Source organism: Leucoraja erinacea, chromosome 27 (genome assembly GCF_028641065.1).
Source record: "Leucoraja erinacea ecotype New England chromosome 27, Leri_hhj_1, whole genome shotgun sequence".
In the NCBI taxonomy this organism is placed as follows: Eukaryota; Metazoa; Chordata; class Chondrichthyes; order Rajiformes; family Rajidae; genus Leucoraja; species Leucoraja erinaceus.
In genome coordinates this window covers 13,747,918-13,770,582 of record NC_073403.1, presented here as the reverse complement: position 1 = coordinate 13,770,582, position 22,665 = coordinate 13,747,918, and the positions used below count along the sequence as shown (strand labels likewise).

Sequence of the window (22,665 nt, the reverse complement as noted above, 5' to 3'; positions counted from 1 at the left end):
TAACGTTACACAGCATGAAAACAGGCCCTTCAGCCCAACTCGCTCGTGCTGACCAAGTTACCTAACTGATCTCGTCCCACTTATCTGCGCTTGTTCATATCTCTGCAAACATTTCCTATCCTTGTACCTGTCCATGTGTACTTTTAATGTCACAATTGTGCTTGCCCTCATACTTCCTCTGGCAGCTCACAGAGACTCACACAGAAACAGGCCCTTTCGCCCACCATGTCCATGTGGACCACCAAGTTCCTATCCGCTCTAATCTCATTTACCAGCACTTGGTCCGTAGCCTTTGCAATGGGGATTCTGAAAAGCAGGCCAATGCAATGCCTCCACATTCTCCCCAACTTCTTCCCCAAAGTATTTCACTTTACCTTCTTGTTTTTCTTTTCATTTTTCACATTCTCTTCTTCACAGTCGTCTGTTGCTTCCTCCTGCTGCACTGCCGTGGACCCAGAGCACTTCAGCTTCTTCCCCTTTATTAGAATCTTCCGCTTGAGTTCCTTGCAAACAATCAACATCAAATCATCTCTTAGTTCTCAAGATGACCATTGCTATGGGATTGAGAGGGCTAAAATTACAGGGAGTGGCATTGATACATATGGTTCAGCCCCAACAACAGGCCACTCAGCCCCTCCAACCTGCTCACCCATTCAATAAGATTAGGGTTGGTCTGGGTTGGAACCTCAAGTCCACTACCTGTCTATCCCCAGTTACCTTTTTGCTCCCCCGTTACCTATCTACCTCTGCTTTAAAAATGTTTAAATACTTTTTTTCGCACTGCCCTTCGAGAAGAGCGTTGCAAAGACGTAACCTGAGGAGAAAAAAATATCATCTCATCTCACTCCAGAGATGCAGGTGCATGATCTGGACAGAATCTCGGGGCATGATTGAGGCAGCCATGTCTTGGTGAAAATGCTGCCTTTCAGGTGAAACATTAAATGGAGTCAACGACAGCTCCCGAGTAAAAGTGAAAAAAAATCCTTGACAATGGAAAACAGGAGAGTCATCCCTAGAAACCAGGCCAGAGCTCATGTTCACAAGTGATAGGAGTAGAATTAGGCCATTTGGCCCATCAAGTCTACTCTGCCATTCTATCATGGCTGATCTCTCTTTCCCTCTTAACACCATTCTCCTGCCTTCTCCCCATAATCACTGACATAATCCCATATTAATCAGGATACTAACCAGTACATGCTCTTCTCTTACCATAGAAACATAGAAAATAGGTGCCAGAGTAGGCCATTCGGCCCTTTGAGCCAGCACCGCCATTAAATATGATCATGGCTGATCATCCAAAATCACTGCCCCGTTCCTGCTTTCTCATCATATCCCTTAATAAATACAAATACATATAACAAACACTCTGGATTTCTTTGAAAATTGCCTTGAAATCATTAATGCTCACTTTCCTATTTTAAAACAGGAACTTCATTTTAAAATGTCTCATCAGTTTTAAAGCACATTAGACCATGTTGCGATCACAAGAGATGTAAGAAAGATACAAAACTCTAGTTGTGTCTGCTTGTTTCTGTGTTGCTGCTCACAGAAGCAGTTATCAGTGGAACCATTCTCTCCAGAGCAACACTGATAGCAGTCAATAACTCTCAGCTAACAGCAGTGTCTGGTACAACAATATTGCAACAGTCACACTCATTTCCTGGAAATAAATGAACATTTAAATATAATAAATAGTTAAGAGTAGAACCCTTGACCTTACTGTGGGTGCCTGTGCCCATACCGTGGTCCTTCAATACAGGATTAGGAAGTGTAGTGGGAATATATTGCAGTAATATCAGAAGTAGAATCATGGAATGTTTAACGATGCTGTGGGTTCCATAAAAAGCCAAAATATTTTAAATGTTCCTTCAGGATAGTAAAACACTGCATAACCGGCCCGGTAGATTTGCTGTCTTACAGCACCAGAGACCCGGGTTTGATCCTGACTTTTGGCGCTGGTCAGTACGGAGTTTGTACGTTCTCCCTGTGACCTGCGTGGGTTTTCTCCAGGTGCTCCGGTTTCCTCCCACGCTCTAAAAACGTACAGGTTTGTAGGTTAATTAGCTTGGTATAATTGTAAATAGTCCCTAGTGCGTGTGTAGGATGGTGTTAATCTGCAGAGATCGCTAGTCGGTGTGGACTTGGTGGGCCGAAGGGCCTGTTTCCGCGCTATATCTCTAAACTAAACCAAAAGGTGTTTTGAAAATATTCTTTCTGTTAATTAATTTACGCCAACATTTAGAGGCAAGGCATCGTATAACCATATAACCATATAACAATTACAGCACGGAAAACAGGCCATCTCGGCCCTTCAAGTCCGTGCCGAACACTTATTTTCCCCTAGTCCCATCAGACCATAACCCTCCATTCCTTTCCCGTCCATATACCTATCCAATTTATTTTAAAATGATAAAATCGAACCTGCCTCCACCACTTCCACTGGAAGCTCATTCCAAACAGCTACCACTCTCTGAGTAAAGAAGTTCAGAGAGACCTCCAGGACCGCACCTGAGTCCTGCACGGCCACAACTGCAGGCAGTGCCCTCGGCTGGGGAAACTCGAGCAACAGTTGACGTCAGTGTAGTTTATTGGTGAGGTGACAACCTTTCAAGAGGTGAGATTACCCTCCAGTCTGTGGTCTCCAGTCTCCAGTCTCCAGTCTCCAGTCTGTGGTCTCCAGTCTGGGGGGAGTCTGGAGGGTGATCACCTCCTGAAATGTCCAATCCAAACCTCAGCCTCCCCGACAAACTACACTCTTGTCAACTACCAGTGAGCAGCCCTGAGCTACTATCTACCTCATTGGAGACCTTGGGACTATCTTTGATCAGACTTTACTGGACTAAACGTTATTCATGTTATTTTCTTTATCGTGGATCTGTACTTAAGTTCATAAGTGACAATAGACAATAGACAATAGGTGCAGGAGTAGGCCATTCGGCCCTTCGAGCCAGCACCGCCATTCAATGTGATCATGGCTGATCATCCCCAATCAGTTCCTGCCTTCTCCCCATATCCCTTGACTCTGCTATATTTAAGAGCCCTATTTAGCTCTCTCTTGAAAGCATCCAGAGAACCTGCCTCCACCGCCCTCTGAGGCAGAGAATTCCACAGTGATTGGAGCAGATAGGCCATTCGTCCCATCAAGACTACTCTGCCATTCAATCATGGCTGATCTATCTCTCCCTCCTAATCCCATTCTCCTGCCTTCTCCCCATAACCTCTGACAACTGTACAAATCAAAAATCTATCTATCTCTGCCTTAAATATATCCACTGATGGCCTCAACAGCCTTCTGTGGCAAAGAATTCCACAGCTGTACACTGGGGATGGCTCCATTGTAATCAAGTATTGTCTTTCTGCTATGGTTAGCACACAACAAAAGCTTTTCCCTGTACCTCGGTACACTTGGCAATAAACTTAACTCAACAACTGCCAGTCAGGAGAGTGCAGGCACAGTGGGGCTGGTTGTCTGCTCAAGATATTTAGGAGATCCCCATGGGTTGTCTGACCAGTTCTGTTCCAAATCCTGCCAGGACTCGGCCAGAACCATGACCCAGACCCCAGCACCAGGAGTGGATCAGCTCTACAGGGAGGAAGAAGGTCCAGAGGCAATTCTGGACATGGGGGCAGACTGCGGTTTCTGTGATCGCAGACCAATGATCTCATGGGAAGGTCCATTCGTGCTGCACTGTTTGGGCATTCGAATGTAGCTTTGAAGAGTTGAAGAAAGGTACAGAAAGGATTGAAAGAGATAAACAGCAACTAAATAATAATAGGAAGTAAATAACACACATAGTAGGAAGGCATTGCAGATGCTGGTTTATATCTAAGATAGGCACAAAATGCTGGAGTAACTCAGCAGGTCAGATAGCATCTCTGGAGAAAAGGAAAAAGTGACATTTCAGGTCAAGGCCCTTCAGAATGAGTGCCTTCTACAACAGAATCAGACTGAGAGAACACAAGAAGGTCTAAGGCAGGATTACAATGCATGTAGGTGAAGCTAAGACGCTATTTCAGCAAGGTTGTGTAGCTGTGGATAAAATCAAAGGAGATAGCCATGTTATGGCAATTAAGAGCTGCTAAATGGCAAGAATGCATTCTGACTATACCTGAACACAAAGTGTTTGTAAAAGAGAGGGGCGGGGAAAATGGAGGAGGGAGGATGCACTCAGTTAAGCATGGACAGAATCTTTCTGCAATTAAGAAATAATAGATCTAAAAATACAATAAGAGAGACTATTCTAGTGGGAAAGATATCATTGGATAAATATGCAGGGAAATTGCAGAGATGTACAAAAACAATAGACAATAGACAATAGGTGCAGGAGTAGGCCATTTGGCCCTTCGAGCCAGCACCGCCATTCAATTTGATCATGGCTGATCATCCCCAATCAGTACCCCGTTCCTGCCTTCTCCCCATAACCCCTGACTCCGCTATTTTTAAGAGTCCTATCTAGCTCTCTCTTGAAAGCATCCAGAGAACCTGCGTCCACCACCCTCTGAGGCAGAGAATTCCACAGACTCACCACTCTCTGTGAGAAAAAGTGTTTTCTCGTCTCTGTTCTAAATGGCTTACTCCTTATTCTTAAACTGTGGCCCCTGGTTCTGGACCTCCCCCAACATCGGGAACATGTTTCCTGCCTCTAGCGTGTCCAAGCCCTTAACAATCTCATATGTTTCAATGAGATCCCCTCTCATCCTTCTAAACTCCAGGAGTTGTGATAGTGGAGACTGTGGAGATAGTGGAGATAGCCTGAGGACCTTCTGAGCCAATGCATGCAGGATATGCAGGAAATGGTTGTGAGGGCTCCATCAACCGCACCAGAGGGGGAACCACAGTCCCTAAAGAAGGAGAACATTGCAGAGGTCCTAGAATGGAAAGCTTCATTGTGAGAACAGAGGTAAGGCGATGGAGAAACTGAAAGGCAGAGATGGCGTCCTTACAGGAGACTGGGTTGGTACTGGAATCACTGCACTTTTTAATTACATGTTAATGATTAGGACGGCACATAATTTCTGAAATTGCAGATGGCAAAATCCTGGAGGCGTAGTAAACTGTGAAGATAGAAATAGACTTCAAGGAGATTTGGATATACTGGTGGAATGGGCGGATGGGTGCCAGATGACATTTAATGCTGACAAACAAAGGCTAGGGTGACAGAGAGTAGGCAATGTAAATTGGAGGGCACAGTTGTACAAGGTGTATACGATCAGAGATCTGGGGGTGTGTAGAGTATACAGTATAGTCGGAGCAAGGCAGATAGATGTGCGAGGATTGGGGAAACTGGAGAAAGTGGTTAAAAAGCAAAAGGGTTTCTAGGCAAAGATGTCATGATGAATCTTTATAAAATTCTAGGCACGGTACATTAGGGAGGATATTACGGCTTTGGAGAGGGTGCAGAAGTGATTTACGGAAACTATTGCGGGATTGAGGGATTCGGGTTCTGTTGACAGACTGGAGCTGGGGTTGTTCTCCATAGAAAACATAGAAACATAGAAATGAGGTGCAGGAGTAGGCCATTCGGCCCTTCGAGCCTGCACCGCCATTCAATATGATCATGGCTGATCATCCAACTCAGTATCCCATACCTGATGGAGAGACCCCCTGATCCCCTTTACAAGGGCCAACGGGCCTCTTAAATGGAGCCAATGTGGAGACACTAGACTCTGTGGCAGAGAGTGACTCCCTGTGTGAAAAAAGTTCTTCTCATCTCGGTTTTAAAGGATTTCCCCCTTATCCTTAAGCTGTGACCCCTTGTCCTGGACTTCCCTAACATCGGGAACAATCTTCCTGCATCTAGCCTGTCCAACCCCTTAAGAATTTTGTAAGTTTCTATAAGATAAACCAAGTCTATCCAGTCTTTCTTCATAAGACAGTCCTGACATCCCAGGAATCAGTCTGGTGAACCGTCTCTGCACTCCCTCTATGGCAATAATGTCCTTCCTCAGATTTGGAGACCAAAACGTACGCAATACTCCAGGTGTGGTCTCACCAAGACCCTGTACAACTGCAGTAGAACTTCCCTGCTCCTATACTCAAATCCTTTTGCAATGAAAGCTAACATACCATTCGCTTTCTTTACTGCCTGCTGCACCAGTTCTCCTTGGAACCGAAGAGACTGAGAGGAGGGAGGAGATCTGATAGTAGTTTTGGAAATCATGAGGAATGTAGTAGTCAGAGCAGATAGAGATAAACTGTGCTTACTGGCAAACGAGCAATGGACTGTGAGACACAGACAATAGATGAGTGACGAAGGAACCGGATGTGACCTGGGGAGTAACCTCTCTGCACACGGTGAGGTTAGAGCCTGCAGTCCACCTCCAGAGGGAGGAGTTGAGGTAGAGGGATGGCACGGTGGCGCAGCAGTAGAGTTGCTGCCTTACAGCGCCAGAGACCCCGGTTCGATCCTGACTGCGGGTGCTGTCCGCACTCGTGGGTTTTCCCCGGATGCTCGGTAGGGATTTAGTGGTCAGTAGGGATTTAGTGGGCCAAAGGGCCTGTGTCCGTGCTGTATCTCTAAACTAAACTAAAGATTCCATGGCAGAATTTAAGAGGGAGCAGGATAAGGGCAGGAAGTGGCAGAGCTGGATATTTACACATACTCTGTGGGCTGAGTAACGTGCTTTGGTGATCTTTCTGGCAGTCTGCATTCACTGTGTATCTCCCACCACTGATGAGCTCCTGCTTTGGTTGCAAGTTTCTGGATGGAGGTGGTTGGGTTGGGGAGAGGTTGCTTTACCAAGAACAGCCAATCTTTCTGCAATACCCGCCCGCTGTCTGACGCAAACCACACAGGGGAGATACAACAATTCCGGGCCATGTGCTTACCTCGGGTGAGGGAAGCTCCCCCAGGACTTTATCATCGACCGGAGTGGTGACCAACATGTTGCCGAGGATTCCCTTCAAATGCCGGGCCATGACCGCCTGCTGCTCCTTGCCACAGTGATTCTCCAGGGACAGGATGACGGGATACGGAGAGACCTGCAGAGAGGTTAAGGGGATAGGCTTCACTCAGCTGCAGCAGCGTCCTGGTGAACAGACTACCGTTTAGCTAAAGCAGGTAACGGGAGGCACGGTGGCGCAGCGGTAGAGTTGTTACCGGGGGGGTTAAGTGTCAGAAACCCGGGTTCGATTCTGACTATGGGTGCTGTCTTTATGGTGTTTGCACAGTCTCCCTGTGACAGCGTGGGTTTTCTCCAGATGCTCCCGTTTCCTCCCACATCCCAAAGACGTGCAGGTTTGCAGGTTAATTGGCTTCTGTAAATTGTCCCTAATGTATAGTCTAGAACTAGAGTCAGTGCGGACTCAATTGGCCCTAGGGCCTATTTCCACACTGTGTTTCTAAACTAATCTAAATGTACAATAACTGTGTTAACCATCAGCAGGTAATCATACACAGCAAGTTAACATGTAGCAGTGACCTTCAGTTCCTTCAGGAAGGGGTTGCTCCCCAAATCAGCTCCTCCAGTAGGCTCGGCCTTGCACTGCAACCTAAAGTGGCAATATTTTGATACCTCCACTAGACTGGATTTATTATACTAGATCCATGCCTGATACACAGCAACAGCATGGAATGTGTCTGTACATCCAGGCAGTTCTGCTATTACTCGATAGTTGCATTTATAAGAAACTTTGAGTTATAGAAGATTGCTTTCTTAAAACAACTGTGTCAATGGTGGATAGGGGTTTCAGGACTAGAGAGATTCAGGCTCGCAATAACAACGTTATTTTTCCTGAAGGATTTTCAAAAATGAAGGTCTTTTTAATAGGCTGCAGGCTAAAATACCAAAGGCTGTATGTCACATTGTTTAATAGAGTATCCTTGCTCAAGTGCCAATAGAAATGAAGACTTGTTAATTTTATTGACGATAATGAGGCTAAAGTAGCAGCTGTGTTCTTTAGAGACAATGATGTCTTTGATTACCGTGGGGAGAACATTGAAACACTATTTTTTCGCTGGACTTTTTGTTTTAAAAAAAAACCCAGCATTTTTTCCATATCAATTTCCAAAGTATATTTTTCAGTGGTTCTCTGGTTCCTGATCAAAATCACGTTGTAACCGATTAGGCCCACATAATACAAATAGTGTTCCTAATCAATTCATCCCAGTATATCCAGTTCATATTATCGAAACACCATGAACTGCAGATGTTGGAATGTTTGAGTGAAATACAAAGTGCTGGTGTAATTCAGTGGGCCAGGGAGCATCAGTGGAGGGAATGAACAGATGACATTTTGGGCTGCGACCCTTCTTCAGAGTTACGAGGACAGACATTGTAGCGGAACAACAGACCGGATTAGAAGCGGGGTCGAGTGTGCCAGGGATTCATTTGCTCTAGGGAAAGTGCACTCTGCTCTAACACTAGACATGGTCTCCATTGATTGACCTCAGCTACAGGGATGACCAAGGATGGCCCCATGTTAGAACAGTTGGACCCTCGGACTGCTATCTGGTCTCTGACAGTCAGTTACTGGGGACATTCAGTGTGGTCTTACCGTGAAGGCGTAATCCCTGATGGTTGTAATGACGTCCTTGAAGAGGATTTTGGAGGTGAGGGTGTATCCATGGTAGATGATAGGCTCTCCATTCGGCCCCTCCCAGCAGTCCAACTCCACACAGCGACAGCCCCTCAGAAGAGCTCTGGAAAACATTGGATGCCTGTCCGTTACATGCACTGAATTCACAGAACCACCTTTTGCTGCAATGTAGGTTTTCCGCATGATTGATTGGATGGCATTTCTGGCCTGTTCGAATACCCTGCGAAACAAAGCTTTTCACCGTACCTTAGTACACGTGACAATGAACACTGGCATGGGCCAGTTGTGACAAATGGTCTGTTTCACTTGTACACTGTGGTTACCTGATGTATGCCTCGGTACTGCTTGGTCCTCCCAACTGGTCCTCCATCAGGTAGGTGTTATGGGAAGTTGAAATGAAGTAGTGACTGAGTGGCTGGCTCATGTCCTGGTAGACCTTCTCATGGTCGGGGTTAAAAATGTTTCCTTCAGGAGACAGCATGTACATCATGAAGCCATCGAAGGTCAAACCCTGGTTCAGTTTGCCTGCAGATGGGAAACAATTTCCAGGTTACTATGATTGAGGATGGCGTTCCAGTACAGCTGTTGCTGGGTGTGTTAGGAATCCAAATCCATCTTTTCAAGGGCACTCTGCCAGAACGGGAAGGTCCCAAACATTATCAGCATATAATGAAAGTGTGCCCAGACATTGCAGTAACCTGTTCCATTCCTGCCAGTCCTTGGTTTGGAAGCCCAAATGTGCAAGGTTCAGCAATGATGAGACTGGTAGGCTTAAGATTTAGAAGCACGGGGGATCTATGCACTAGGACTTCACCCAGTTTTGCATGCTCCATCCATATCACAACTGTGCAGTGATTATTGTAACTGTGCATGGTAACAATTCGTCCCTCTGGCCAATTTTCCATCTGATGACACTCCTTCCCCTCTCCTTCCTCTCTGACTCAAGTCTAATGGAAGGCAACTTAGAGCAAACACTCCATCCTTTTCAAACCAAGAATAAAAGACTCCTACCTAGGGCCAGCTCTCTGTCTCCTGTCATTCCTGCCTCCACCCTCCCATTATCAAAAACACTTTTCTCAGTTCTTCCTCATAATCAACAGGAAATTGTTATGGAATTAAAATAAATGGACTTAGAAGCATAGAAACATAGGTGCAGGAATAGACCATTCAGCCCTTCGAGCCAGCACCACCATCCAATATGATCATGGCTGGTCATCTAAAATCAGTACCCCGTTCCTGCTTTTTCTCCATATCCCTTGATTCCTTTAGCCCTAAGACTTAAAGGGACAGGGTCAATGAGCAGTTTAACCTCCCATCTGTACTCAACATCTCAGCCCTACAGGAAAAGATGAGCTAACGTGTAAAACAAGTCGAGCAGTGGCCTTCAACATTTGCCATACCGTTATCATAAAGTCCGTACTTCTGCATGATGTTCAAACAATTTTCTTCTGTAACTATCTCCTTCTGTTCTTTCAAGAAATGTTGCAGCTCGTCAGTGGTCAGCGTTTGTCCCTGGCCTGAGAACTGATGGAAGATTTGCTCCAACTCTGGACGCTGCATCAGTAACTTGCAGAACTCCTCGATCTCATGCTCTTCCAGTTTATTTGTTTTCGATTTGTCACATTGCTGAAAGAAGGTTTTGCCCAGGTTTACAGTGAGACATTCCTTGATCATCGTTAATTTTTTGCATATCTTTCATCCACATCTCTCTATATCACCGCCTACATCTCTTGTTTCCCTTTCCCCTGACTCTCAGTTTGAAGAACAGTCTAGACCTGAAACATCGCCTATAGGGAGGTTGCACGGCAGTCGCGTCACGAATCATGACCCATACTGTTGCCACGGAACGCCAACTGGAGTACACGCAATGAACTGCAGGTAAGCACTTACTGTTGTTTCCAGCGTAGCGCGCCTGTTAAAAACCACCGAAATGGTCAATTATTGCGCTGTAAATAATTATGGAAATCGGGGTAAGCGTGAGAGATATTTATCTTACTTCAGAATTCGAAATGACGGAAGAGAGAAGCGGCAGCTGAGGGACAACAACAGCTAAAGTGCTTGGCGAACATTGGCCGTGCAGATATCAAGATTGAAAATATTGGCAATTATCGCATCTGCTCACTGCATTTCATCAACAGTGAGGCATCATTTGTGTTTTTTCTTGATTCCTTTGGTATCTAAAAAGTTTTAGAAGTGATAAATCTGGCTGTAAAATTTTAAAATCGCCCATGGTTCTCAAGTGGGTTTTTACGTACAAATAGAAAATGCTTCTGAAGCAATTTCCCCGATTTCCATAATTATTTACAGCGCAAAAATTGACCATTTTGGCGGTTTTTAACAGGTACGAAAGTACACATTCCGTGTATTAACAGTATATGCAGGATGCTGCCATGTCCTCCACATGGATTGCGTTGCCCCCTGCGTCATGCCCTTTGACCCGATGACCTTATGTGCAACCCCCCCTATTCCTTTTCCCTAGAGATCCTGCCTGACACGCTGAGTTACTCCAGCTTTTTGTGTCTATCGTTGGTTTAAACCAGCATCTGCAGTTCCTTCCTACACATATATTGTGAATGTTTCATTGGTACAAAGAAGGAGACTGGATAATCAGTGATATTCCGTGAATTATTAACGCTCACTAAGATAAAAAAGAAATCAGCCAGGGCTTCACCAACCAGCAGCCCGCCCCCTGATTGCGAGTGGGCTACTACCACCTACTACATCCGTCACTGATGCCAGGCTGCCGTGTTTGTTGAGATGGCAATGTAACAAACAGCACAAGAAAAGCAGGGACTGGAGCATACAGGTGCACGTAGGCGAGTGAACATGCAGCACATCCAAAGTCATCAGAAAGCAACGACACGCTGTCACCGCATTAGCAAGATGTTATTAAAAGCTGTTATTTAAAGCTTTTATCTATTCTTTCTCGGGACACCGGGGGTTGCTGGCTTAGCCGATGCTTACTGCCCGCCCTCTGTGGCTCTTGAATTAAATGCTTTCATGGGATAAGAATCAACCACATTGCTGTCACATTTAGACCAGGCCGGCTAAAGGTGGGAGATCTCCGTGTAAAACGCACTTCAATATTTTCAACATTTGTTATTTAATTATTTTCCTGCTATAGTGGGAATTGAATTTATAGACTTGATCCCTGGACCAACCTGTTTACAAAAAACTGCACAAGAAAATTGTTTTCCTCATTTTTTTTTTTTTAAAGTGTTTGCGTTGAAGTGAAGCTGTAAATGCACAGCCCGTGTCTCAGTGCTTGTGAACCGGAGAAAAATATGCCAGTGACCAGTTACTACAAGGGAGGCCCAGTCCCACAATTACTTTACTGATCCTCACCCCCACTTCCCAATGAAACACTATAGCCAGATAACAACCAAAAATGGGTGGACTCCAGCTTCCCGACGTGTCTCTCGGTAGTAGCACGGATTAGACCAGAAAACCAGCAACATAAGCCTTGTGTGACTACCTTCCTATACCAGACAGAGGTCAAAGGGACAGGAACTGGCTTTAATCAGCACAAACAGATTAGTTAAACACTCATAACATTTGCTCATAAATCCATCCCAGGGGATCGGTCAGTACCAGTAATCTCATCGTCATTTTATGCACAATGCAAATTAAAAAAGCATTAAACAGAATATCACAAATGCCTGGTTTTCTAGCTCATTTAAAGGGACCCAAGGGCCATGTAGAGGTTGAGAGGTTAATTAGCTGCTAAATTGCCCCTGGTGTGTGGGTGAGGGGCAGAATCTGGGGGAGAATAAAATAGGATTAGTGATATATTATTACAAATGGGAGGTTGATGGTCGGCAGCATGGACATGGTGGGCCGAAAGGCCTTTTACTATGTGAATGTCACTGAGAAAATGTATCTGCAATCACATAAAGATAATAAATGTACATGGACTCGAGAAGTAAAATGAAACCAAAAGATACTCACACTGGCAATTTAACAAAGAAATGCATTTATTGAGTATTCAGTTTGAGGATTTACACCTAAAATTTTAATTTATTTAAAAATGGGTGACTGGAGAGTAATTTGGAGACCTGAAACGTCGCCCATTCCTTCTCTCCAGAGATGCTGCCTCACCCGCTGAGTTACTCCAGCATTTTGTGCCTACCTTCGATTTTACCAACATCTGCAGTTCTTTCTTAAACTAATTTGGAGTCCTAGCCCGGAACTAATGGAGCAAAATGACTTCTGAAGAAGGGTCTCGACCCGAACCATCACCCATTCCTTCTCTACAGTGATGCTGCCTGTCCCGCTGAGCTACTCCAGCATTTTGTGTCTACCTTCAAGATAACTTCAGCCATGTGTCTGTGGAATAATACCCAAGTGGGAGAAGAATTCACCTGTTCCATCAAAGTGCAAACTTCACTGAGCTTCTAGCCGTATGATAAGAGTTTCTTGATTTCTTGATAAGAGTTTCTTGGCAGCTTGCAGGCAAGGTACATTATTTACCTTGTAATCACTATTCCCTTGAAACATCAAGGTGTTGCATCCAAATCTACCATAATCCCGGGATAGGTCTGCTGGAATTCCCGCTGTGGACACGTCTTCCTTCCTTCCCCAGGGATGCACCCATGGATACTCTACTGCAAGGTCCAAGCTGCAAGGTCCAAGCTGCAAGGTCAGAAAATATACCTGCTGAACCTGCGCTTGGTGCACAGTGAGCCAGGTGCCTGGTTAAAGTGGTAGGCACCAACTCTAACTTGGATGGAGCAGGATGCGGGGTCTATCCTCTCATCCACCACTCCACCCTTGGGAACAGTCTCTCACCCCTTCCACTTTTGAAGGATATGCCTAGACGCTGGGGTTTACCCATTTCTGGAGCATTAGAGGGAATTCCTCCTCCTTTATCCTACCACCTTAGCAAGTACTCCCTCTTTGCCAACACTACCAGAAGATGGGAAAGTGCCAGCTCGGGTGTGCTCTGAACTTTAAGAACTGCTTCCCGGGGTACAAGCTATGAGGAAAGATTGAATTGAATGACACCGCACCAAAACAGGCCGCTCGGCCCACCCCATCTGATGGCCCACCACGACCATCGATCGCAAGTTGTCACTAATTCTATGTTATCCCACTTTTGCACCCACTTCCTACACACTAGGGGACATTTCTTAGAATTAACCTACAAACCCACACGTCTTTGGGGTGTGGGAGGAAGCAACCCGCGGGAAACAGGAAGAACATACAAATTCCACACAGGCAGACATCTGCAGTGATTAGAAAATCTTGCCAGAAAGCATTTTTGAAGGTTACAGAGCAGTTGACACTCACTAGGACATCTGGACAGAAAGTCCATGCTTATTAGTGACTGGAGTCAGCTCACTCACAGACGTGCCAAAAACAATGAGCACAGTAAAGTATAAAACAATGTGTTGGAGGAACAAGGCAGGAGAGAATTTGACTGACATTTTTGGGTCAGGACTTTCTTCAGACGAATATCAGTCTGAAATTTCATCTGTTCATTTCTCCTAACAGATTATGCCTGATCTACTCAATTCCTCCAGCACGTTGGTTTTACCTCAAGATTGCAGCATCTGCAGTCAGCAACTAAATGAGTATCAGCGCAAAGCAGTGGTAAAGGGGTCAGCCTGGGCTCAGTGAGATCTTCAAGTGCTGAGTCCAAGGCTGTCCAAGTCACACCTTTATGCCTATGTCCACTACAGTGTCATCTCTTAAACTTATATATGCTTGCTCCCTTAGGTAAATGTAACCCGTTCCATGCTGACCAATATTTATCATGTCATAGGAGCAGAATTACACCATTCGGCCCATCAAGTCTGTTCCACTGTTCAGTCATGGCTGATCTATTTTTTTTATCTCAACCCAATTCTCTTGCCTTCTCACAGTAACATTTGACACCCTTACTAATCAAGAACATAGAAACATAGAAAATAGGTGCAGGAGTAGGCCATTCGGCCCTTCGAGCCTGCACCGCCATTCAATATGATCATGGCTGATCATCCAACTCAGTATCCTGTACCTGCCTTCTCTCCATACCCCCTGATCCCTTTAGCCACAAGGGCCACATCTTATTCTCTCTTAAATATAACCAATGAACTGGCCTCAACTACCTTCTGTGACAGAGAATTTCAGAGATTCACCACTCGTTGTGTGAACCTAATCAAGAACGCTTTAAAAATACCCAATGGCCTCCACAGTCGTCGGTGGCAATGAATTCCACAGATTCACTACCCTCTGGCTAAATAAATTCCTCCTCATCTCACAACACACAGTACACAATACAATTTATCTCCAATCTAAAGGTACGTCCTTTTATTCTGAGGCTGTGCCCTCTGGTCCTAGACTCTCCCACTACAGGAATCATCCTTTCCACATACACTCTATCTAAGCCTTTCATTGCCAGGTAGGTTTCAATGAGATTCCACCTCATCCTTCTAAACTCTAGCATGTACAAGCCCAGAGTTTAATGAATATTGCTTCCAAGCAAATGCCTGGGCTTCATCTTCTGGATGTCCGTGTGGATGTTTGCTGTGCACATACTGACTGCCTTGCTTACTACGTAGGAATGAGAAATACATGACTATTTCCAAGGTTGCGAGTGGTCCTGACACAGCAAAAGCATTGTAGGTGGACAAGTATTTCTTTCTTCCATGCTAACTAAACATATCAGGTAGACCCATTAAAATCCTAGCTTATTATTCAAATCCCCCATTCCATCTCATCACCGTTGGTCACCCAATGGTCCAATATGTACCCAAACTTACAGCTAGGTCCCCCGCCCCCTTCATGGGCTCCAATGTCCCCAGTAACATTAGCAATGGCGTGCTTTCACTTTCAAAAGCCTTACCTGAAAGAGGGAGTTGACGTAATCATCATTTACTTTCAGGTTGATCATTTTGAGCATATTTTTCATTTCCTTAAAACTGATCTTGTTGTCGTTGTTTTTATCAGCCTTCTGCAGATGTTGATGGATCAAGGTAACAGCAGTTAAGGCAATAACTAAACAGGCAGTGCTTATACATGAAACTATTTAGAAATATCACACGCAAAATGGTCGCAGATGCAACATTATTGCATGGCTTGAAGCGCAGGAATGATCTCTGTACGTCTGTTGGCATAATGAAACGGCTTGGGGTTAAAGATAAACATTATACAGAAACCCCTTCACAATCTTGTTGGCCCAAACCCCAGCTTCAGTTCTTGCCTCTCATCCCAGGTCACCGCATTCACCGGTACAGTATTCCTGTAACTCCATCATCAGGTTTGCCGACGACACCGCTGTTGTAGAGCCGTATTACTGATGGGACGAGTCAGAGTGTAGAAGTGAGATCGACCGATTGACCAAATGGTGCCAGCACAATAACCTGGCTCTCAACATCGGCAAAACCAAGGATTGGATTGTGGACTTTGGAAGGGGTAGGATGGGGACCCACAATCCCGTGGAAAGGGTCAAGAACTTCAAATTCCTGGGGGTGCGTATTTCCGAAGATCTCTCCTGGTCCCAGCACACTGATGTAATTATAAAGAAAGCACATCAGCACCTCTGCTTCCTGAGAAGATTACGGAGAATCGGTTTGTCAAGGAGGACTCTCGAACTTCTACAGGTGCACAGTAGAAAGCATGCTGACTGGTTGTATCGTGGCTTGGTTCAGTAACTTCAGCATCCAGGAGCGGAAAAGAATGCAAAAAGTTGTAAACACTGCCCAGGCCATCACCGGCTCTGACCTCCCCACCATCGAGGGGATCTATCGCAGTCGCTGCCTCAAAAAGGCTGGCAGCATCATCAAGGACCCACACCATCCTGGCCACACACTCATCTCTCCATTGCCATCAGGCCTGAATCTGCAACATCCAGGTTCAGGAACAGCTTCTTCCCCAGAGCCATCAGACACTTAAACACAACTTCAAACAAACTCTGAGCTATAACAGCCTATTGCACTTTATCTGTTTATTTATGTTTGTGTATATATATATATTCTATGGTATATGGTCACACTGATTTGATCTGATCTGTATTTATGCCTACAATATTCTGTTGTGCTGCAGCAAGCAAGAATTTCATTGTCCTATCAGGGACACATGACAATAAACTCTCTTGATGTGACGACCTTTACTGATATGAATTCCATTCCTTTTTGACAAATATTTTAGTCCTTGCCTTTGATAGACGTTGCTGGTGAAATAAATCATGTTCCATTACAATCCTGATATGTTGACTTACCAAAGTAACGTTTTATTATTAAATATTTGCCAAATGTTTAGAGATCTTAAAATCTATTTTACATTATGTAAATTCATGTAAATAAGGAATTCCACTGCACCTGGTGAATATGGCAATAACCTAATCAGGATCTAAAATCACCAATTTTTAAGCCATCTTTGTTGTTTAACTTGTTACGTCATTTCTCAGTTCCCTGAGAATGACTCTCGGATTTCTCTGTTCTATTTTGATGCCCTTCTAATGCCTGGTTCTGTTGGAATTAGTCTCTGATGTCCCACTATTATTTCTCCCAAGGCAGCTTCCAAATAACTAACTGACCCAGATATAATTTTTGCACAATTTCAAAAGACACTTCCATGTCTTTGACTCCACATAATGGAATAGATCGGGTAGAAGCACAGAGTCTCTTGCCCAGAGTCGCGGAATCAATGACCAGGGGACAAGGATTCAAGGTGAAGGGGAAAAGATTTTATAGGAATCCAATGGGGTCACTTTTTCACACAGAGGGTGGTGGGTGTATGGAACAAGCTGCCAGAGGAGGTAATTGAGGCTGGGACTATCCCATCGTTTAAGAAACAGTTAGACAGGTACGTGGATAGGCTAGGTTTGGAAGGAGGCAATGGGACTCGTGTGGGACTTGGGACATTGTTGGCCGGTGTGGGCAAGTTGGGCCGAAGGGCCTGTTTCCACAATGTATCACTCTATGACTATAATTTTACATTATGGTCTCTTTGGATGAACAGCAGATTACAACAGTCTGTTAATGTTACCTTCTTTAGTCAGAACCTCTGCTTCAAAGCTCCATAATGCAGCTCCAAATGATAACTGGTGCTAACTAGTGGCAGCTGGCCTAGGCTCTGAACCTAGCATTGAAGATCGAACATTTGCACAATAGCCGGAACTAGATGGTCAGCACAATTAACACCACTGCCACATGCCCAAGGAGCCTAGCTCATCCAGAGCCTCGGATGGAGTTTGCATGTTCTCCATGTTCACTGTATTTTTACTAATACAAATACAGAATAGTCTGCAGGTGTCTTTGTGGAGCGAGGAAGCAGAGTCAGGAACATTACTGGGGGATAAATTCAATGCATCAGTAAATCATTCTGCCGGCATCAACCCAGAATAATTATCCCATGTGTTCTTGTTAATCACCCTGCACTGAGCGGATATTCAGTGGAGGAGGGGGTGGAGAGCAGGCAGTGTTACATCTGCTGCCTGTGCGTTGTGCCCTCCAATACCTGGTTCTGTTGAGTTCAGGATGTAATACATAATGTGTGATGGGTGTTATTACCCCAACTCTTTCTGCACAGCAGTTATTTTCCCCCTGTAGCTTTACTCTCTGCTGCTTCTGGGAGACGTCAAGGGGTAAAATATATTTGTGGGCGGCCTGCACTGAGACAGAAACATAGAAGCATAGATAAAAGGGTGGCCATTGGGCCCTTCGAGCCAGCATTGTGATTGTGGCTGATCATCCACAATCAGTAACCCGTGCCTGCCTTCTCCCCGTATCCCTTGATTCAGCTAGCCCCTAGAGCTCTCTTTTAAATTCAGCCCGTGAATTAGCCTCCACTGCCTTCTGTGGCAGAGAATGCCACAAATTCACAACTCTTTGGGTGAAAAAGTTTTTTCTCATCTCAGTTTTACAGTTTTTCATAGACTGTGACCCCCGGTTATTTTTATTTTTTTCATGATGGCAACTTCACCATCTACGTTATTGGAAACCCTTGGGCTATCTTTAATCAGACTTTACTGGACTTTATCTTGCATTAAACGTTATTCACTTTATCCTGTATCTGTACACATTGGACGGCTTGAATGGAATCATGTATAGACTTTCTGCCAACTGGTTTGTACGCAACAGAAGCTTTTCACTATACCTCTGTACTGGGTTGTTGTATTAGTCTATATTGGCTACCAAACCAGACTATAGCTTGACTGTCAGAGTTGAGCAGCATGTCAGTAACAGAGAGATTAGTGTCACCAGACCCTAGTGCATATTCACATTGCTGCTACCCAGTCTAATGCCCAGTCAGGTCTGCTCCCCTTGTGGTCAAAGGATATTGTTCGATTTTGTCCTGCTGGCTCATGGTTGCTACTCTTCCGGTGAGCTTCTTCAGCCCCCGCACCCAGCACCTCCCTTCCTCCTCTGAGGCCGCCACCAGGTCCAAGCTGCTCCGGCTGCCCACGAACACGATGGTGAAACAACGTTTCTGCAAGAAGCTGCCGCCGTGTTTGGTCATCACGTCCGACTGGTGACCCTCCTGGATGTCCTGGATGTCCATCACCGAGACTGAAACACCAGGCGGAGAATTAGCAGCCGGACAACGTTTGCAAACCAGCTGGGTCATGGGGCAACTCTGTGGGCTGGGGGGGGGGGGGAAGAGTCTGCTGTGAAAACCAGGGAGGCTCCGGATGGGAGCTGACGGCGGGTTGGAGAGTGGAGAGCTGGTGTGTGAGGTTGAGCCAGCGTTGAGTTAAGCAGCGGCTGCAAGTGACATGGGTCAGGAGGGCACCCTTCAAATTACACTGAAGCCTTGGACATTCAGCCTGACAAATCCTTGCTATCTACACCACATTTGTATCATAGCATGAACAACAGCAACGCATGGACATTTGGACACCTCCGGGCACTGGTGCTTAGGATGCAGCGAGGACCCAAATGAAAAAGAATGGACTGGACTATGGAACATGCGGCGACCTCAGGCTGTGCTTCACAGGCTGTCTTCTGAGCAGACAGTGTTGAACGGTGTACGTCAGTGTTGTAATGGGGGGCAGAAATTCTCTGCCTAATCCTCCCCACCTCTCATTTTCCACATCCTACAAGATACCCCTTCAAACCTATATCTTTGCCCAGAGCATTCAGTGACCTCTCTTACATGAGCACCTGCTCCTCTGGCTTGGGACAGAGTATTATTCAACAGTTCGAAGCCTGTTTAAAAGCATTGTAGTGCCTGAGGGTTTTTTTTAGTTCATAAACTTTATATGACACACTGTGTCAAAAATAATTCCATAAAACAATTCCTAGCCAGTTACCATAGAATTAAATGTATTAAATAGTTACTGGAAGTGGGGACCTCCTCCTGAGAACCTCCTAGTCGCACACCAGACTTGGAAAGGTATGACTAGTCCTTCAGTGGGTCTAAATCGGGGAACTCCTTGCCCAGCAACACTGTGGCAACACCTTCACCAGAGGACTTCACCGGATGGCCCATGAAATGTCAGGAATTGAGGTCAGGTGATAATAGACAATAGACAATAGGTGCAGGAGTCGGCCATTTGGCCCTTTGAGCCAGCACCGCCATTCAATGTGATCATGGCTGATCATCCCCAATCAGTACCCCGTTCCTGCCTTCTCCCCATATCCCCTGACTCCGCTATTTTTAAGAGCCCTATCTAGCTCTCTCTTGGAAGCATCCAGAGAACCTGCCTCCACCGCTCTCTGAGGCAGAGAATTCCACAGACTCCCCACTCTCTGTGAGAAAAAGCGTTTTCTCGTCTCCGTTCTAAATGGCTTACTCCTTATTCTTAAAGTGTGGCCCCTGGTTCTGGACTCCCCCAACATCGGGAACATGTTTCGTGCCTCTAGCGTGTCCAAAACCTTAACCACCTTATATGTTTCAATGGGATGCCCTCTCATCCTTCTAAAATCCAGAGTGTACAAGCCCAGCTGCTCCATTCTCTCAGCATAGGACAGTTCCGCCATCCCGGGAATTAACCTTGTAAACCTACGCTGCACTCCCTCTCAATAGCAAGATTGTCCTTCCTCAAATTAGCCTTCAATTGCCTTCATTTATCGGTCGTCAATTCCCTAGCAAAGCCTACATGGTGTCCCTGCAGTCTCCCACTGCGTTAACGCCAATGTTCCCACAGCACGACACCCCACTGCACTGACACCACAATGTTCCCACTACACTAGCATCAGTGTTCCCACCGCACTAACACCGTGTTCCCACTACACTAACCACTGTGTTCCCACTGGATTAAGTGTTCCCACTGGTTTAACAGTGTTCCCATCCACTGCACTAACACCACTGTGTTCCCACTGCACTACACTGTGTTCCCACTGCTCTAACAACAGTGCTCCCACAATGTGAATGGTACAGTGCTCCCAATGTTTTCACAGTGCCGATACTACGGTGCTTGAAGACGATACTCACACGTAGGTGGCTTATTCCTGGACTCGTACCAGATTGAGAGCCCGTCCTCCTGCAGCTTCATCTGGCGATCCTTCTTCCACTTACTGGACTTTACTTTTCGCAACTTGCCGCCTCTCAGCATGTACTTCACATCATCATCTTCATGTAACCCTGGGAAAGGCAGTAGGACATAGTTCCCTCAACAATCACAATAAGATGGAAGGTAGACTTACTTCTCCGGTTTACCCCCAGGCGCCATATTGCCAGTGAGTTCAGAGAAAGGTTACAGCTAAAGGAGACCATTCAGCCCAGTGTGTGCATGCTGGCTCTCTCCCAGAGGAATTCATTAATTGCAACCCACCCCCTTCTCTGCCACCGTGTATATTTCTCCACACCATATTTGTATCCAATTCCCTCTTGAAGGTCGCAGTGGCGCAGCGGTAGAGTTGCTGCCTTACAGCGAATGCAGCGCCGGAGACCCAGATTTGATCCTGACTACGGGTGCTGTCTGTACGGAGTTTGTACGTTCTCCCCGTGACGTGCGTGGGTTTTCTCCGAGATCTTCGGTTTCCCCCCACACTCCAAAGACGTGCAGGTTTGTAAATTAATTGGTTTGGTAAATATAAACATTGTCCCTGGTGGGTATAGGATAGTGTTAATGTGCGGGATCGCTGGTCGGCACGGACCCGAAAGGGCCTGATTCCGTGCTGTATCTCTAAACTAAACTAAACTAATGCAACCTCTGGTACTGACCTCTCCTACGCCAAAGACATATTCCTGAGCTTCCAATCTACCTTGTTATGGTCCATGCATTTTTTATCTGCACTTTCCCTGAAGCTGTATCATGATATGCTGCACTCTATTCATTATCTCTTTTAACCCTCATGTACAGAATGATCCACATGGATAGCATACACGACAACATTTTTCACTGCATCTCGGTATACGTGTCAAGACATGCATTGGTAAGGCTTGTGTACGGTGTTGGTTAGCTGCTATAGGAAGGATGTCATTAAACTGGAAAGGGTACAATAAAGATTTACAAACATGTTACCGTTCGGGAGTTTTGAGACATAATGAAAGCTTGGATTGGCTGGTTCATTTTTCCTGGAACATAGGAGATTGAGGAAAGACATAATACAGATATACAATCTTTTCTCGGGTAAGGATGTCAGAAAAACTCGAGGGCTTAGGTTTAAGGTGAGAGGAGAAAGATTTAAAAGGGAACTGAGTGGTGCCTTTTCACATTGAGGTTGAAGCAGAGGTTGGGACAAGCTTCCTGGGGAAGTACAATTACAACATTTAGAAGGATAGGAAAGGTTTGGTGGTATATGGGCCAGGCATAGGCAAATTGAATTATTTTAAGCAATTTGGTCAGCATGGATGAGTTGGACAGAAGGGCCTGTTTCTTTGCTGTATAGCTCTATACTGCATCTTATGAAAAGCCTTCTGAAGACAACTGCATTCTTCCCATCAACTCTTTTCATTATCTAAGTGTATATTGCACACTAAACATGGCAGATGAGCTCATGCAGAGTTAATTATTACTAGCACAAGGTTTAAAGGAAGGTTGACTGGCAGCTGAACATTCCTGATTACAGGGAAGGGCAATGCTAATTAAAGAAGCTCACACACCCATGAGAGAGGATGATACCTCAGCAAGATCATCAAATGAGGCTGCAGCACATATCATAGAGCTGTGCAGCACAGAACAGGCCCTTCAGCCCACCATGTCCATGCCAAGGTTTTTGCCTATGTACACTAATCCTATTTGCCCACTGGGCCTT

The 22,665-nt window shown here is 45.4% G+C and overlaps 1 protein-coding gene across 1 annotated transcript in view; it reads right to left on the bottom strand.

Annotated features, from left to right (window-relative positions):
- The window catches only part of LOC129710237 (1-phosphatidylinositol 4,5-bisphosphate phosphodiesterase delta-3-like), a 43,310-nt gene that overhangs the window by 12,091 nt on the left and 8,554 nt on the right, over nucleotides 1-22,665 (bottom strand). The window contains exons 2-9 of the mRNA XM_055657098.1: nucleotides 20,900-21,049; nucleotides 18,804-19,032; nucleotides 15,366-15,495; nucleotides 9,940-10,165; nucleotides 8,863-9,064; nucleotides 8,498-8,642; nucleotides 6,830-6,982; nucleotides 375-503 (exon numbers count right to left, since the gene is read on the bottom strand). Of these exons, the coding sequence (XP_055513073.1) occupies nucleotides 375-503; nucleotides 6,830-6,982; nucleotides 8,498-8,642; nucleotides 8,863-9,064; nucleotides 9,940-10,165; nucleotides 15,366-15,495; nucleotides 18,804-19,032; nucleotides 20,900-21,049 (1,364 nt within the window). The remainder of the gene's footprint in view (nucleotides 1-374; nucleotides 504-6,829; nucleotides 6,983-8,497; nucleotides 8,643-8,862; nucleotides 9,065-9,939; nucleotides 10,166-15,365; nucleotides 15,496-18,803; nucleotides 19,033-20,899; nucleotides 21,050-22,665) is intronic.